General features: G+C 43.1%; 1 protein-coding gene across 3 annotated transcripts in view; it reads left to right on the top strand.

The window, feature by feature from the left end:
• Positions 1-331: 331 nt before the first annotated feature.
• Positions 332-18,615, top strand: part of LOC128839848 (uncharacterized) — a 69,899-nt gene continuing 51,615 nt past the window's right edge. For 2 of the 3 annotated variants that reach the window (XM_054033173.1, XM_054033174.1), the window contains exons 1-4: positions 332-448; positions 547-604; positions 731-796; positions 1,499-6,763. In XM_054033173.1, the coding sequence (XP_053889148.1) occupies positions 4,086-5,741 (1,656 nt within the window). In that variant the 5' untranslated portion in view covers positions 332-448; positions 547-604; positions 731-796; positions 1,499-4,085 and the 3' untranslated portion in view covers positions 5,742-6,763. Of the gene's footprint in view, positions 449-546; positions 605-730; positions 797-1,498; positions 6,764-18,615 lie in introns of those variants that run through there. The other variant, XM_054033175.1, reaches the window with a different exon arrangement.

Genomic DNA, 18,615 nt, shown 5'->3' with positions numbered 1-18,615 from the left:
TCTGTTGTGGGAGGGGGAAAAATCCTAAAAATGTGCTTACAATAAAACAAACAAGGCTAGTTCAGACATGTGTCTGAGTACAATAGAGATATACTTATCTCATAGAACTACCTTTACTAGCAGGGCCAAATATTGATTTTGCCCCAGAGCCCTAAGTGGCCTTCTCAAGGGTTGAACTCACAACCTAGACTTAACAGGCCAATGCTTAAACCACTAAACTATTCTTAGTCTGTTAAACTAAATGGGGTTTTAACCACACACGCCCAGACAAAATGGTTTCACTACCCCAGATCACAAAAGGGAATGCTATGGGAGGGGTGATTAAATTAACCTGTTAGCAACTATGTTTGAAACAATGGGCTAAGAGGGTATAAAAACCACAGGTATGCTGCAGTTTGTCCTTTTCAACAGAAAACTTTCTTGGATAGCTGCTGGACTGCAAAAAGAGGTAAGACTTGCTGTCTTTAACTCTGAAACTATATATTATATAAGGCCACTCTTTGCCCATGCTGTCTTAGTAAATAATGGTGCCTATGTTTATTGCAGTGTGATCTGTTTAGCATGGAACCAGTAACTTTAAACTCCACTTCACCACCAGGCCAAGGTAAAAACCATTTTAACTATAGTTGTGCTTAATACTGTTGAATTAAAAAAAAAAAAAAAGTATTACACAGGCTGTATAGGGATTTGGTGGTAATACTAACATTTTTGCTTGTTCTTGAACCTGAAGGCCCAAGCACACATGAGGGGGAACAGAACAAGCATGTGCCTGCAACACTTTATCCCATAGTGAAAGGTAACTTTATTTTTTATTTATTTATTTTTTTGCAACAAACTTTTAAATGCATGTGGGTTTTTGAAAAGTATATGGCTGCAAGCTTGGTTGGTGTGTTTTATAAAGCTGCTGGTGTGTGTGTGTGTGTGTGTGTGTGTGTGTGTGTGTGTGTGTGTGTGTGTGTGTGTGTGTGTGTGTGTGTGTGTGTGTGTGTGTGTGTGTGTGTGTGTGTGTGTGTGTGTGTGTGTGTGTGCGCGCGCAAGGCATAGGTTTTTTTTTTGTTTTTTTTTTTTTAAAAGTACTTGGCACAGGGTTTTTTTTTTACTGTGCATAATATGATGGGTTTTTAAAATGGGGTGGATGCTACTAACTAAACCAAAGGCACATGGCTGGGGGTCAAAACAACCATGAGGCTTTTAAAATGCATGTGGGGTTTTTGAAAAATATATGGCTGCAAACTGTGGGTTTTAAACTGGTGGTATGTGTATTTTAAACTAACAAGGGTTTCTCTGCAAAATGGATTTTAAAAGCAGTTTTGGTTTTTATTTTGCAAAAATGAGATGTATTTAAAAACCTGTTCGTTGTACAGCCTGAAATGGATTATTTTGTTGTAAAGCTATGACTTTTTAAATAGAAAAACACCCTAATGAAGTGTGTGTGTGTGATGTATGTTTACAAGACAGTTTCATGTGTTTTATAATAATGTTGTTGTTTGCTCCACAGTACAGTCAAAACATGAGAGATCCTTAGACCAGAGGGAAAACAAGCTGAAAAGAAAAAGGAAAGAGACCGCTGAAAAGGAAAATTCACCAGCATCAGTGACGGATGGATGGATGAAGCCCTGTAAATATATTTTGCTTATTGCTTTGGTTGTTCTATGAGGTTTTGTATTTTAAGTAAATACATAGGTGTGGGTGAGACAGGGTGGTAAAGTTCAGTTTTTGTAAAATGTTGTTTTTCCCCGTCATAAGCCTGGGCAACTCTTCTGACAATGCTGTAGTCAGAGATACAAGGACATCTCCTCCAGAACTGCCAACGAACCAGGAATGTGCTTTGAGACCTTTAACAACGCAAAACATCCGGGCAGTCCAAACCTCATATACGTCAAACCCAAGGACAAAACAAAAGACTCTGGTAAAAAACAACCATGCCACCACAACTCCAGTTCCTCAGTGGCCACCACCACACTAAGCCCTGAGGAAACTGTGAGCGAAAACATCCACATTCACAAATCCAGAGCACGCACTCTAGGGGTTCTGAATGTGCGCAAACCCGGAGCATGTGCTCTAGGGGTTGCGTTTAAAAATCCAAGGACTAAAAGCTTCTGCGATGCTGAGGTATTGCAATCACACAACCAGCACTCTAGTTCCTCAGCGGCCACCACCACACCAAGCCCTGAGGAAACTGTGAGCGAAAATGCCCACATTCACAAACCCGGAGCATGCGCTCTAGGGGTTGTGAATAAAAAACCAAGAACTGACAAACCATTCTCCCAAAACCATAAGCTTGTCCCAGCTCCCCCATATTCTAGTAGTTGGGAAGGGGTTGAGGCTTCCCTCAGAAAAGTGGTGGAGGATGTATCCTCGGGTAGTCTAAAAGAACGGGATTCTAGAAAGAAATGGGGAAAAATATGATGCTTGGTTCAGAGCCATGCTGAAAAATATAGGGGCTGGAAAGGGTGGCTCTGAGCAGGCATGACTAGTCGTGTAAAGGGGCCTCGGTAAAAGGGGCACCCTCCAGGGTACACATCAGCTCATGTGTAAACAAAAGGGGGGGCAGCGCTTGGGGGATAAACAGATGGCTGCCAAAAAGTTCCAGGCCCAGGTTGTTGTAAAAATTTTAAAAAAGGGCTAAAGAGGTAATGAGGGAAAAAAAACAAAAACAAAGAGAGATGCCCCCTACTGGAGGCTCTCAAACTGGCTTGTCTGAAAATGGGGAGGCGGAATCAGACTCTGGTTTAGCAAATTCCCCAGAGGGCTCTCTAGACGGGTCCCGTTCTACTCCCAATGACCCTCATGGAGGCGCCTCAGAGTCTGACTCTCAAATAGCATCTGATGTAGAAGATGCCGCTAATGATCCCGTAGAGGAACCCCCCAAGTAACCCCGAAAATGCCGAGGTGTATATGAAGAGAGTGAGAAGTTGGCAACGTGAAGTATCCAGATTTGGGAGGTCTGTGTATTGTGAGGAATTTCGTTTTGTTAATGTTGAGCAAATAAATTCAGCTCAGCAGATTGTTGAAGCCATACACCGGGGAATACAGTTAGTGCTCGATGACATTAATGGTAGGGTAGGCCCTGATGATTATGTTCAGTTACGTTTAGAGAGCCGTAATTTAACTAACTCTTTGTTTTCGGTCAAAAGAACTAGGGATGAGCTGTCTGCTGAGGATTTCTTAAATCAGACCTCAAAACTGCTACAGAGCAATAGAGAGTTGCATCTCGATGGGACGTTGCGCCTTGTTGTGACAGTTGTAAAAAATAGGGGTGGGGGCGCTCGTAGAGTTTTAAATACTATCCTTAATAGTCAAATTATTCATAAAAAGAGACCGTGTTTAGTAGACCTGACTTACACCGGTACCAATTTGTGTTTTGCGGGTGGGCTCTTGGCCGTCATGTCCGATTGTAAACCTACGGACGCGGAATTGTTAGCGGAGGCGAGAAAGTTACATGGGAAACTGGGGTGGTCAGATCAAAAAAAGGTTATGCTCAGCGACGTAGCAAAGTTTGAACAGCATTTAGGAGTTAACATACAGGTGGTGCTGTATACGACAAAAGGCGGCTGGGGCTTTTTTAAAACGGGGGGCACAGTGTACCCCAAGACTTATTTTATCCTGTTGCATGATGAGCATTACTATGGGGTTCTGGATGTAAAAAAGTTGTTCGGAGCGAAAAATTGTGAGTTTTGCCACATGGTGTACAGCCACGACCACTCTTGCAGGTATCGTTGCCGCCTCTGCTTGAGCGTAACGTGCTCAGACAGCATGGGCATGCAGCAGCGGTGTCCTAGCTGTAGACTGTATTGTCGGTCCAAAGAGTGTTTAGACAGACATATCGACTGTGCATCAAAAAACCAAGTTGAATGCCTGTCTAAAATTTTGTGTGAGAAGTGTCAGTCTTACGTGAACAAGCGGCATAGGTGTAAAGGGAGATGGTGTAAGCAGTGTCAGGGTTTGATCGTTGGTGATGTAGACGGTCACCTCTGTTTTATGGACAGACTTAGAAAGCCCGAATCTTCAGAAAAGTATATTTTTTTTATGATTTCGAATGCACGCAGGAGACCAGGGTGCACACTCCGAATTACATTTTTGCTATGTCCCTAAAGCTAGAAAAATCCTGGGAATTTAAGGGCGATGAGTGTCTTTCTGTGTTTGTGAAGACCTTTATTGGCAAAGAGTTTCGGGACTACATGTTCCTAGTACATAATTCTAAAGGTTATGTTGCATACTTTATTGTTAGACGGTTACTCAAGGAAAAGATGGGCCTAGAACTGATCACTCAGAGTAGTAAACTAATGTGCGTGGAAGTTAAGGCCCTGGGCATTCGTTTTATAGACTCTTTAAACTTCTTGCCCATGAAGCTTAGCAAGCTACTGCAGGCGATGGGGTTTGAAGAGTGCAAAGCGTATTTTCCACACTTTTTTAACACGTTAGAAAATCAAAATTACGTGGGGCCTATGCCCGGTATGGAGCACTATGGTGTAGAAAGCATGATGCCCAGAGGAAAAGCAGAGTTTCTCGACTGGTATCGGGACCATAGCTCTGAGGCGTTTGACTTGCAGAAAGAGCTCGCGTATTACTGTCAGCAGGATGTAAAAATTTTGAGACAGGCCTGTATCCTATACAGAAAAGAGATTATGAAAATGACGGAGAAGGGAGATGTAGTAGAGAGAGAACCTGGTAAATTCACTGAGATAAAACTGTGTATAGATCCTTTCTGGTACATAGCCATGCAGACAGATGCCAGTGTTATGTACAGGTTTATGTTTTTGGAGCCTAACACGGTAGCATTTCTCCCTCCAGACAACTATCACAGGCAGAAAAAGAGATATTCGACCCCATCTATTCAGTGGCTGTTGTATATCTCTCACAAAGAAAATATACAAATACGGCACGCTTTACAGGGTGGGAAACTACAGGTAGGCCCCTACTTTTTAGACGGTTATGCCGATGTTGATGGGGTACGCACAGCCTTTGAGTTTAACGGGTGTTTTTTCCATGGCTGTGTCACCTGTTATTGTGAAAAAGCACAAAATCCTATGACGGGGACATCTTTTGGGTTTCTTTATTACAAGACGCAGCTCAAGACCGACTATCTGAAACGACTTGGTTTTGTAGTGAAGACTCTTTGGGAGCATGAGTGGGAGGTGATAAAAGAAACAGACAGGGAGCTTGCAGACTTTTTAAACCGAGCCCAGTTACCCCAGCCTCTCGTGCCTAGGGATGCTCTTTTTGGGGGGAGGACAAACGCTATCCGCCTATATTACAAGCCTAACCCCGGGGAAGAAATCCACTATTATGATTTTACCAGCCTGTACCCTTTCGTAAACAAAACCAAAGAATACCCTATCGGACACACCGATATAGTCTATGACAAATTTGGGCCCCTTGCAAATTATTTTGGAATTGCAAAAGTTAAAGTGTACCCCCCACGAGGTCTCTTTTTCCCATTGTTACCTGTCAGAGTGGGTGGCAAGCTTATGTTCCCGCTATGCCAAACCTGTGCAGAAACCGAGCAGTGGGAGACATGCACCCATACTGACGAGGAGCGGGCCATCCTGGGGACTTGGTGCATGGTGGAATTGAATGCGGCCATAGCGAAGGGGTACGCGGTGGCTAAGATCTATGAAATCTGGCATTTTAATGAAAAATCTGAAACTCTTTTCAGAGTACATAAAATTACACCTCCGTCAGAAACAAGAGGCTTCAGGGTATCCCAGTTGGTGCACAGACGAGGAAAAACAAAATAAGTACATTAGCGATTTCTACCAGAAAGAAGGCGTGCATTTACGCCAACACGAGATCAGATCAAACCCTGCTAAACGCCAAATTGCTAAACTGTTTTTAAATTCTCTGTGGGGTAAATTCGGCCAAAGATCCAACCTACCCAACACCAGCATCATGAGAGACCCTGACGAACTCTTGCAGTACCTGTTCTCCCCCAATTATGAGGTTTCATCCTGCGAGTTTATCGATGATGAAACAGCGTGCGTGTCGTGGAAGCACGCAAAAGACCAGTACTGTCTCTGGCAATACCAATGTTTTCATAGCCTGTTTCACCACCGCTTATGTCCGCTTAGAATTATACAGCCTCCTAGACGGTTTGCAAGAGCGGTGCCTGTACCACAACACTGACTCGGTGATATTTGTGAAAAGGGAGGGTGACTGGAATCCCCCTCTGGGGGATTATTTAGGAGACCTCACGAGCGAGATCCCGCCAGATCAACACATCACCAAGTTTGTGTCGGCAGGCCCGAAAACCTATGGGTATAAGCTGTCGGAAAGGCCTGTATGAAAGTCAAAGGTATTACCCTAAACGTAGCAAACTGCGAAAAGATCAACTTCGACAGTTTGAAAGATCTAGTCTTGGACTATTGCACGGGTCTGCAAGAAAACACCTCAAAAAAGATAGAGGTGCAGCAGCCCTCTATCGTAAGAAACAAAAACCAGTGGCAAATAGAGACAAAAACCCTTAAAAAGACACAAAGTGGTTTACAACAAGAGGGTCCTAAGAGAAGGTTTTAAAACCCTGCCCTATGGTTTTTGAAAAAATGGATATGAGGTGGAACACCCCTTTTCTGCAATTCTCGCGGGGCCTCGCAACTGCGGGGAAAAGTTATTTATAAAAAACGTGTTGGATAATGCCAAACACACACTGTCTGTTATGCCTGAGAATATCGTGTGGTGTTACAGTTGTTGGCAACCTCTGTATAAAGAACTGCTTTGTAAATATCCCTTTATCAATTTTGTGGAGGGTCTGCCTGATGCTTTTGACGATGACTGTTTGTTTCCTACTAATAAAGTAAATATGATTATCATAGACGATCTGATGAACTCGGCTTGTGAAAGCGACGAAATCGAGAAAGCCTTTACCAAGTATGTGCATCACAGAAACCTGAGCATTATGTATATAGTTCAAAACGTATTTTATCAGGGGAAAAAAGAGTCGCACGATTAACCTAAACACAAATTACATGGTTCTGTTCAAAAACCCCAGGGATAAATTACAAATTGCTATGCTCGCTCGGCAAATGTACCCCGGCAAAGCTCAATTCTTTCTAGAAGCTTTTGAGGATGCTACCAAAATACCTTATGGCTACCTGGTGGTGGATTTAAATGCTTCCACACCAGAAGTTTATAGACTAAGAACTGGTCTTTTCCCTCCAGACTGGCCAGCGGTTTATACTTTGAAAAGAACAACAGCCGGGTATAAAAAGAGATGATTTATCAGCAGGCCCCTTTTTAATAGCCGGGGCTGCTGACCGAAAACATGTCTAGCTGCATGAAGAGAAACCTGGGCCTTTTAAAATTACTTAGCAAATCGTCCCCACAGCAAAGGAGGGCTATACTGTGTTCGGCCTCTGATGATCTAGTAGCGGCCATCTCAGAAATAGCACTCAATACCTTAAAAGGAAACGTACCTTTAACACAGAATCAAGTGCGTGTGCTGAAAAAGAAACGCACGCTTATAAAAACTTTGTGTAATAAAAGGGTTTCACTTAAAAGAAAAAAGCATCTGGTAAAGCAGTCTGGGGGGTTTATCGGACCTCTGTTAAGTTTTGCTATCCCTCTGATAACGGGGCTTTTAACTAATTGATAATGGAGCATGCAGAAAAAATGTTCCTGGTGCCCAGCCACCAGTTGGAGCAATTAAGGGCTCCCCCTCCGGCAGAGGAAAATATCACAACTAGCTTACTGGATGCTGAAATGAAGTCTGTTCTTCAAAGAACTGACTTGGCTGAATATGAAAAGGCTAAACTTTACAGCGCCGTGCTTCAGAGGTACCTAATGTACGTGAAGCAGAGCAATGCGGATAAAGGGAAAATAAGTCTGTTTCTACCGGAACAGGAACAAAGTGACTGCCAAACCCCCAGAAACACCAAAGAACTCAAACTCTGTTGCTCAGGAGGTGTTGGATAACATCAATAAGTGTTATAAGAAAAATGCAACAGTATTGCTAAATAAGCTGGGCCAGGATAAAAATCTCTCTTCATGGAACGATAAAGGATCTTTTGTGTACAAAGGCTCTGTGGTTAATGGTTCTAACATGCTCGACTTAGTCAGGGCCATCACCCAGACTCGCTCTGTTCCTAGCAGACATGTACCTAAAGGATGGGATGTGTTTATGAATGCCATGGCGGAACTGAACGTACCATCTTCCATCATGGGCAATGCGGCCAACAGAGATTTTTTGGAACGCCTCAAGGCCTCCTCGACTGCTGACACCAGGGTGGATCGAGAAACCGTGACCCCTTTTTTGCCATCTAAAAAAACGAAAATTGGCTAAAAGAGCCAAATGGCTCAGTGTGTAACATTTTTCACATTCTAGTTTTTTTTTTAAAACTGGTAATGTTTTGCTTAAATAAAACATTTCTATAATTTAAAAAAAATCTGTGTACTTTTTCCTCAATTGGTTTAAAAAAAAACCCACCAAACATCATTTGTCTTTAAACCTCTCACCTGGGGTGCTTTATTGGGTAACATGGCTATGAAAATCATTGCAAGATACACATATCTGGGCTTGTTGAAACATGGTTTGAGCAAGGCTAGGCATGCCCAAGAATTTAAATTTACTTTTTACAAAATTCATCACCATCCGGTCATTTTGCACTAAGTCGTTAGAATACAAATTTAAAATCCGATCAAAAGATAAACCCTTGCTACGATGATGTAAGAAAAACACGCAGTGATAGCCGCAGGCGATGGAGCGGGGGTCTTGTAATTGTCTATTGTGAAAGGCAAGGGAGGGTCTTCTGCTACAATGAGGCTTCTGCCCTGGCCCATATGCAGCTTGCCTGAGGGCAGCAATGGTCCCCCCCTGACCATCACAGCATAGTGACACTGACATGTTAGTCTTACTGGGACAAGGAGCACAGTAGCTCTGCCAAGGAACCTGCACAAGCGGATTGCCCAGCTTCTGCATGAGACCTTTGAAGAGATCACTGAGGCCGATTACTGCAATGTGAGAGAGCACATCCATGCCCTATTCCGCATCTAGGCATGCATGCAGCCCTAACCCTCCTCACCCCAAGAGCCTGCACCGAACAACTTCCTTCCCAAAATAAAAGCCACTTACCGGGCACCTCGCTGATGTTTGTTCTTCCCAAAGCACTGTCCACTGTGACTGGCTACCTTCCTCCTGGCTTGAAAACAGCTCCTGGCTGCATACATCTAGGGATGCCAGACTGTGTCCCTCCTCCTCAGCACCCTCGCTCCTGCTTTCCTCCTGCTCCTGCCTTGTTGAACTAGGCTCTGAAGTCTTCGGGGTGGAGATGGGGTTGCCCCCAAGTATCGCGTCCAGCTCTTTGTAGAAACGGCAGGTCGTGGGGGCAGCACTGGAGCGGCGGTTTGCCTCCCGCACTTTGTGATAGACATTCCACAGCTCCTTCACTTTAACCCTGCACTGCAGTGCGTCCCGGTCATGGCCCCTTTCCATCATGTCCCTTGATATCTGCCCAAAGGTATCGTAATTCCTATGGCTGGAGTGCAACTGGGACTGGACAGCTTCCTCCCCCCAAACACTGATGAGGTCCAGCACCTCGCCATTGCTCCATACTGGGGATCGCCTGGCGCGTGGAGGCATGGTCACCTGGAAAGATGTACTGAGAGCACTCCACGCCTTGCTGAGCAAACAGGAAGGGGAATTTCAAAATTCCCAGAGAATTTAAAAGGCGGGTCTGATGGTTGGTCATCTGAGGGCAGGGCAGTAGAGTTCAAAGTGATGCCCAGAGTGGCTAGAACAGGCATTGTGGGACACTTCTGGAGGCCGATCAGAGCGCATTAATAGACCAGGGCATCAACACTAACGCCGTGGCGCTCCAGCCGTGGCACAGCAAGTGTTATGCTTTTCATGGAGGTGGATTACCAGGAGCAGTCTGGGTGCTCTACGTGCCTTGCCAGTGTGGACACATCAGGAGTTAGGGCGCCTGGGGCTGCTTTAATGTGCTCTAACTCGCAAATGTAGCCAAGCCCATAATCCCACAAACTGCAAAGGTGACATGAAGACCCCTTGGCAAGGGATTTCATGTTCTTCGCAAACAACTCTCACTTCAGACCTGACAAACCCATTACACCAAACATGTCTTGTGGGATATTCCTCCATAAAGAGTAACATGTAAGGTATCTACAGAAAGCTCTAACTTGTCTAGATTAATAATCATTGTTTGATATATATGGGTAATATTTAAGGAATGATGTATTTATATAGAAAGTATGCTTTGTGGTAGAGTAAAAATAAAGATTAGTCACCAAATTTCTTCGTAATGGCCCATTCAGGGAACGGGGAGTTGTTGCCCCACCCTGTTTGGCTGGTGATGCAATATCAGACTCAATTGTTTAGTTTTGGGCAATACTAAGACTGAATAGGAAACCATCAGAGGTGATGACAAACCGTTGGAAGCACTTAAAGGTGAAAAAGAAACTTTACAAAAAGAACAGGGGTCACTCTGTCTGTGAAAAAGAAATTAAACGCTGTTTTCAGTATAACAGAGTTGGTGGGGGGGAAGATACTCTACATCCATTCACTGAGAAAAACCCTTAAGGAGAAGGGGCATTCATGATTGCTTGGGTCCTGAGTCATCTGAAACCAGCCAGCTTCCCAAAAGACTGAACTTTTTGGGGAAAATCTGCTTTATTAGATAGGAAAGGTAGCTATTGATAAGTGTAGACCCACATTGGCATTTTATTTTGTATTGTAACCAGTTGTTTCTACCACTTTCTCTTGATTTTAGTTAAATCTTTATTCTTTATTGAATATACCTACTTCAGTTTTATCATAAATGCTTAGAAGTGCTGTGAGGTTTACAGGAATGGTGGTTTAAAGTAAAACTGGTAAACTGGGGTACACTGCACATTTGAGTGCAGAGTATCTGGGAGTAGTCAGTGCTAGGAGCTGGATATCACAGGGGAACGAATCAAAGGAACTCAAGGATTGGGATGCACCTATTGTTAACCTACAAGGCAAAGTTAGGGCTGATGTAGTCCAGAGGAGAATGCTTCAGTGTCTGAAAGACTGGTGGTGCCAGGGAGCTGACAACCAGCTACCACAAGAAAGACCTCTCCTCCCTGGAGGAAGTGGTTAACAAATCTTTGCTACCCTAAGAACCATCACATGTTCCCAGAACAGAAAGATGTACTTGAGCTCCTACAGCTTCCCACAATGAAGCATGTTTTTTTTTACTATAGGTTTGCCTTAATGTATCAGGCATTATCTGGTCTGAAAGATGATAGGCTGGACAAATGCACAGCCAGTGCAGGAAGCCTTGTATAGCCTTTCCATATGGGACCATTGAGTCTATATTTCATACTTGCAATGCAAGCTGGCACAGATTGGCCTTTTAAATATTTCTTTGTCATATAACTTGTGTCAGTTGCTTAATGAAGGTACCAGCCTCTGATTCCAATTTTCCAGGAGTAATCTCTGGAAAGACATAAAGTGGGAACAGGGAGTGCTACTGTTCTGTGATCAATGAAATAGCATGCTCCTGGCATTTCCCATTAGAGAGCTGCTTCTCTCTCCCCCTCTTCCCCCCCCCCAGTATTTTGGGAGTGAGAAAAGAACAGCTGTTCATGGAGCCAGATTTTGTTTTAAATATTGGGTCAGGTTCACACAGGGTCTGTTTTTGCAATGGAATCCGAGCAGCAGACAGCCTCCCAAGTGGGGAATGGTGGTGATGCTAGTTGCCAACAACTTTCCTGCTCTTGAGGGGAATGTTGTGGCTTATAACAGCATGTCTCATTTGAAAATGAGACTTAGGCTTCTAAGTCACTTATGTGCTTTTGAAAACTTTATCCAGAGTGTCCAATATTAGATAATCTTTCTTAAATATTTTTTACAGGTGCACTATGCTCCATTGTAATAGCCTCCCTCATGGACCCGCAGGGTCCTAGAGCCCAAGCTCCAGCCTGAGCCTGGAAGTCTACACAGTATTGAAACAGCCCCACAGTCTGAGCTCCGCCAGCCTGAGTGGGCTAGCACAGGCCAGCTACAGGTGTCTAGTTGTTGTGTAGACATACCCTAACAGTAAACTGGCCAGCCCATCTGTTCCTCATTAAAGCCTTGATGGGGGCCTGATAGGAGGCAACTGGTCTCTATAAAGAGCCAGAGGGGAACAGGAAACCACTAAAAGGGTTGGGCTAGCCTAGACAGTAGCGGGTGTGGGAAATGAATGGGTTTTTTGTTTTTGAGGGAGATGAAGGATTTTCTGAACCCAAATGAAGTCACTTTGGAAACTGAAGAGTCTATTGGTGAGAGAATGGATGCAAAGGGGTGGGAAAAGAAGCAGATGATATCAGCAGAAGAGCAAAGCTAAGGAAGGATATATTGGGTAACAGGGAACAAGATGGGGACAAAACAGTTCAAACTGCTGTAAGAAATGAAAGGATTGACAACATTTCCCTTGACTAAACAGAATTCAAAAGCCAAGTACAAAAATTTTAAAAAAGGAATGATAAAAAATTGGATTAATGGAAAAAGGAAAACTTTGTTTTTGAACTGTGCCTGAGAGTTTTGGATAACTTACTTCAGGGCCTGGATAGAATTAATTAGTGCTTTGTTTAGAGTAGTAACTGGCCATTGTGGCTTAAACAAAAAATTATTTTTGAATAAATAGACAAAGATGGACAATGTGCTCTCAATAAAGTGGAAGAAACAACTGATCATTTCTTATGGGTATGTAAGGGCTTTGATAAAGAAAGGGAAAACTTTTTGAAGAATTAAAATGTCTTAAAGTAACAAGTTATTTTTATTTTGTAAAAACATCAGGGAAATGGGATATTTATTAAAAAGACATTATGTTACCTGAAAGACACAGGGCAGAGCTAGAGAATATAAACTGCTAAGTATTGAGGAATTATAGTTGGTGGCAGCTATGGACTATTAAATCAAGTCTACTTCACCATAAAAAAGAAAGAAGCTGTAGAGAGTTAGAAGGTTCCTGTTGTATTCCAGAAAGCAGAAATTTGCAGGAGAGCCTGAGACTTCAGGAACCAAATGACGCCAGTCAGGTATGGCTAGAAGTAGCCTGCCAAACATAACGAAGAACCAGAATGAAGCTGGAAGGTTTGGCTCAGCTCCTGGAAAAAGGGAGAAGCTCCAGGACTCTGTGTCAGACACCAAGGGAAAAGGACTGCAGGTGGGAAGGCCTGGGAGTAGCCTGGGGGAGAAAGTTCTCTGTGGAGGGCAAGAGAGGAAAAGGCCTCCCAGGACTGAGTGTTTCTATATAAATAAATTAGGCCCAGAAGTGGAATGTCTTAAGGAGTCTAGACTGGTGGAGTTTATTTAAGGATCCCTGAAGAGGGTAAACAAAGGCAGGGTGTTTGCAGTGTCCCCTCTAGCTACCAGGGAGAGAGGTGTGTGTGTGCGTGTGCGTGCGTGCTTGGGAGGTTGTTGCCCTGCCACAATCCCTGCATCCCCTGGTGCAGCTACTCACATCATGAACAGCAGCAGAATAGGAAGAGAAGCAGGCTCTTCAGAGTTGCAATTAGGAGGGATGGAACACGATGGGATGGAGCCTTGCCTCTACCATTCAGTATGCCTAGCCACATAGCTGCACCAGAGTGTCAGGCGGAGTATGTTGTGCCAGCTAGAAATCTGGTGCAATTTATTCTCTTCCTGAGCAGCAGGGGAGCAGAGTCACAATCTCCCTCCTGGGCTGCCTTGGGGACAGTGCAACAATGTCCATCTATCCCCTCCCCTTTCCCCCCTCTCCCCCAAGCGGATCATTATCTCACAATCTAGTCCTTAGTTGCAATCTAGATATATGTGGATTTGAGGTTCAGAATAGAAAACTCTTGCTCTGTGGCTTGGAAATTATGACCAGTAGTGGGTATAGGGTAATCTCCAAAAACTCGGTCCAGTTCCAGGCTGCTATGCTTTCGTTTTTGAACATGAGATAGCATAATATGGGCTTTTCCAACTGTCTTGTTGTTTCAGACTGCAGCAAGAAATGTCAAGACGTTGAAACTCACATGATTGTGTCCAAGTAACCAACTGAAAATGTGGCAATGAAATGATTAATTGCATACAGGCTGCTTTCAGGAGCACATGCAATGATACAGCAGTGGAGCTGAGCATTCTTCTCTAGCTTCTTCCTCTGTTGCTATATGTACTGTGATGCTTTGTATTCATCTGGGTCATTGTTAAAGCTGGTCTAAACACTTCTAATTACATATTTTTCCTGTCCGAAAATGGGATTTTATTCAAATCAGAATTTTCCATGGGAAAAGATTAATTTCAGCAGAATTTTCCATTGGTAAAATCAAAACAAAATATCTTTTGACAATCTGTGTCCACGTGAGTTGATGCAGTGCTTCATGGGAGTTGTAGTTCTGGTCCCTCATGCCCCCATTCTTCTCTTTAGACCTTGCTTCCCCATTATACTATGTCTTCCATGATACAGCACATGCTCCCTTGGCTCAACTGCTGCAATGCTTATGAGAGGAAAATAAATGTTGAAATATTGGACCTTTCCCCCAACAGTTCTAATCACTGTCACATGTTTCAAAGAACAGGATAACTGAGAGGGGCTGAGACCCTTGGCAAGTTGAAAGCTATGTAGTGAGCTGGAACCTCCCCACCAGAGGGCTCACTAGGGAGGTAATCTCTCAATCTGCACCCACAACACACAAGTCGGTACATGATTTCCAGATAGAGATGTTTCTACTACTGTGATCAGTAGTAAGAGAGTAAACAATGTTGACATGTAGACTGTTAATCCTGTAGACTAATAATTACACTGCAGCTCGCAAGTTTCTTAGAGCTATTGTCTGCAGAGAGAAAGAATAGCTCTAAAACACTGCATCAGTTCACATTCAAAGGGTATTGGTGCAACCACAGGGCCTAGAAACTTAATTGGTCTTACTCATTTTCTTCAAAATTTAAGCTTCCAGTATCAGAAGTGGCAGAATGCTGTAGCAGTGAATATCAATTCAGAATGACCCTCTGCATTGGTTGCATAACGTAAGAATAGACCCTGCTGCTGCTAGAATCTTGGTCAGGCCTGTTCGACCTCAAGTGGTTGCTAGGAGATAAGAAACTCCCATAAGATTCTAAAACAGAGACCAAGTTGAGAGAAAAGCTGATGTGGTCACAGGGGAGAAGCCAGCTGCCTATTTATTTTTTGCCATTGCAATGTGAAACCACCCGTGGGCCTGGCAGTTACAATGGGGACAGGATCCATCTGTAACAGCAGATCAGTACCAAGGAAACAAGCATGAGTCTGGGAGCACGAGGAGGTGAGATTTAAAAGGTCACAATGAAATAACAATAGCATCTCCTCCCTCCAGTTGGAGGTGTTCCCCTGAATGCAGCATTGTAACAAGCTATTGTATACAATGCCTGACCAGAAAAAAATCACTATGCTGCAATCAAGGGTCTTTTTGTTGTTCCCAGGTACAGAAGACCGGAGAGGTGGAAAGGGCATCCTCAAACATCCTATGTTATGTAAAACTAAGCATTCCAGACAATGTGCCCTTTTTCACACAATGGGGTTCTATTAAACAAAACAATGCATGAACACTCCATCAGGAATAAATACCATCTGGGCACTTATGAAATTATATTTCAAAGTACCCAGCTGTTTCACATATGTTTAAAAATAATTAAAACAAAACTTTCCCTCTTCTGCACAATTGTGATAGTGGAACAATCTATTAGATATTTCATAGCCTGAAACATTTCTTTCCCTCTTCTCTTTCCCCCGCACCCCCAAAAAAGCTGACAATGTTCATCAAGTTGAGGTGTTCCTGACCCAAAACTCACCAAAAAGTCTTCCTGTAATGCTAAAGGGTTTTGGATCAAGTTCTGGTGATATTATAGCTCAAGGGTGGCCAACCTGTGGTTTCAGAGCCCCATGCGGCTCTTCAGAAGTTAATATGCAGCTCCTTATATAGGCACTGACCCCAGGGCTGGAGCTACAGTCGCCAACTTTCCAATGTGCTAGGGGGTGCTTACTGCTCAACCCCTGGTTCTGCCACAGGACCTGCCCCCCACTCCACCCCTTCCCGCCCCCTCCCCTGAGCCTGCTGTGCCCTCACTCCTCCCCCTCCCCTCCCCCAGAGCCTCCTGCATGCCACAAAACAGCTGATCGGGGGTTGCGGGGAGGGAGGGGGAGGCACTGATCGGCAGGGCTGCCAGTGGGTGGGAGGTGCTGGGAGCGGGACGGGGGAGCTGATAGGGGGGGAGGGGGACATATTACTATGGCTCTTTGGCAGGGTACATTGGTAAATTCTGGCTCCTGCTCAGGCTCAGGTTGGCCACTCCTGTTATAGCTGAACAGCTCTGGATATTAAAAGGGCAGTATAATCAAGTTAAACATTAAAGTAAATATATAAAATTTCTTACTATTTATAATAACTCCTTGGAAAGTGGAAGCTGAAATCTATCTATTTTGCCTCTTTATTTAATCGCCTCCTGCACAACAAAGGTATCGCTTAGTTCATGGTTGCTTATTGCTAGTGGGCTGTTTGCTTGTTTTTAGGAAAAAAGATAAAACTCTTGTTATAAAAGAAAAAAAGTATGGACTTTGTAAACAGATATCAATTGCAAAAGACAATTCCTTCATTTGTTAATAGTACAATTCAGAATCAGGGAATAGAAGTAAATTACCCACAGAATTGTGGAAAAGCATCATTTTAAGCCCATAGGTAAAAAACAAACCTTCAACATTTTTGATTAATCCCCTCTACTCTTTTATTTTGCTTCAGGGATTACAGAAAATCACGTTTTATATAAATCCCACAGCACATTGTCATCTGTGTGTACTGAGTTACTGTGACTGAGATCAAGACCTTTCAGTCTTATCCAGTCACCTTCAAATCACTGTGGACAGTGTTTCCTTTCTTAGAATTACAAGAAGGAATGAATACTAAGTAGGACATAGACTATAGCTCTCCTCAGAGTTAGTTATACGTGCAGTACCTGAACATCTTTTGGACTGCCAAGCAACTGTGACTTCATGAGACTTTCTTCAGTCACTTATAACCTTCCTCTTGGTTTAAGAGCACAGTATTAGAAAAGTTGGATGTGAAGAGAAGTGAAGACGTCATTCTCCTAATAATCAGCTGTTGGACCTTTTGATTAGATAGTTTTGCTATCACGCAAGTGACCCTTATTTTAGGAATTTTAAAATCTCCATGGACAAAAGGCATCTCTGACCCCTCTCCAAATACCTAGTAGTGTGCTTGGAAGGCAGTCTGGTTAGGCTTTCCCCCTTCTGTTACTGCAGCCATTTCACAGTCCAGAGAACTATTCCCAGCTGTTAGAGTTGGAGCAATTAAGAGAGAATGTATTTACTTAGAACAGAAAATAACTTGAAACAGGTTTTACACAATACAAATATTAAAAAAAGGGGGGGGGCATTTGGGTGAACCTATAGTGGAAAACAAAACAAAAAAACCCTTAGGATGAACCATAACTGTTAGGTTTCAGAGTAGCAGCCGTGTTAGTCTGTATCCGCAAAAAGAAGAACAGGAGTACTTGTGGCACCTTAGAGACTAACAAATTTATTAGAGCATAAGCTTTTGTGGACTACAGCCCACTGCATATATGCATCCGAAGAAGTGGGCTGTAGTCCACGAAAGCTTATGCTCTAATAAATTTGTTAGTCTCTAAGGTGCCACAAGTACTCCTGTTCTTTTTTCATAACTGTTAGTTCTTTCTTTATCCATAATCCTAACTTTTTGGGTACACTTATCCTTCCCTTGGACAAGATCTTTTATGATACTGCCCCAGTAGAAAAACCTGTTAAACACACAGTTAGATTTACCTTTCACTCAGGACACCGTGCCCTTGTAATCTAGGTACTGAGCCCTTCAGTAAACTCACCAGAGGAGGTAGAAACTTTTCTTCAGCTCTCAGCAAAGGCTGCTTCCAGATTTATACTTGAAATGAGATCCAGCTGTCTGTGAACCACTCTGAAAAGCTGAGCAGTTGGAGCTGGGCGCTGGACAGGCTATTTTTAAAAAAAAAAAAAAAACTCTATTCTTTTCCATTTTTTTTTTAAATAAGATGAAGGCGTTTTTGTTTGTTCATTTTACTGAGTTTCTAGAGTTGTTTGCGTACCTCTGCTGGTTGAAAGTGACTGACAGCAACACAATAGAAATGTAACTTTCAGTCCTAGAATATGCGCTTGTCTCAAGCTTTCTGGAAAGCTATTCCACAGAGCCTTATCAACTACATGTACAACTTTCATCCATCATTCTTTAATTTCCTTCTAAAAGTCCAGAAACTGACTTTGGGAGGAAGTTCCATTTCTTGTTTATGGAATTAATTCATGTATATTATGACTATGGTAATATTTTATCATATTTGGAACCATATTTGAAAAGGTAAATTCTTATTTTATTTTAGCTCTGCTTCTGGTTATTGTGAGCTGGGAAGTCCAGACAGGAGCAAAACCAGGGCAAGGAATGAAGTTTACACTTTCCTGGTGTCTTTGTGTTCTGAGTATGAATGGAATTCTTCCTTGGTCATTTCAATTTAACCCTTGAGCATTGTCAAATACAATACATAAACAGGCAGCCAAATCTTGCAATCCTAATTTAGGCAAATCTTGCCTGAATAAAGATAGCAGGATTTTATATATAAACTGCAAGTCCAAAATTAGGGCTGGATTCTGCTCCTAT

Source organism: Malaclemys terrapin, chromosome 6 (genome assembly GCF_027887155.1).
Source record: "Malaclemys terrapin pileata isolate rMalTer1 chromosome 6, rMalTer1.hap1, whole genome shotgun sequence".
Classification (NCBI taxonomy): Eukaryota; Metazoa; Chordata; order Testudines; family Emydidae; genus Malaclemys; species Malaclemys terrapin.
Note: the sequence above shows the minus strand (reverse complement) of the source record. Positions and strands in the feature narration are given on the sequence as shown.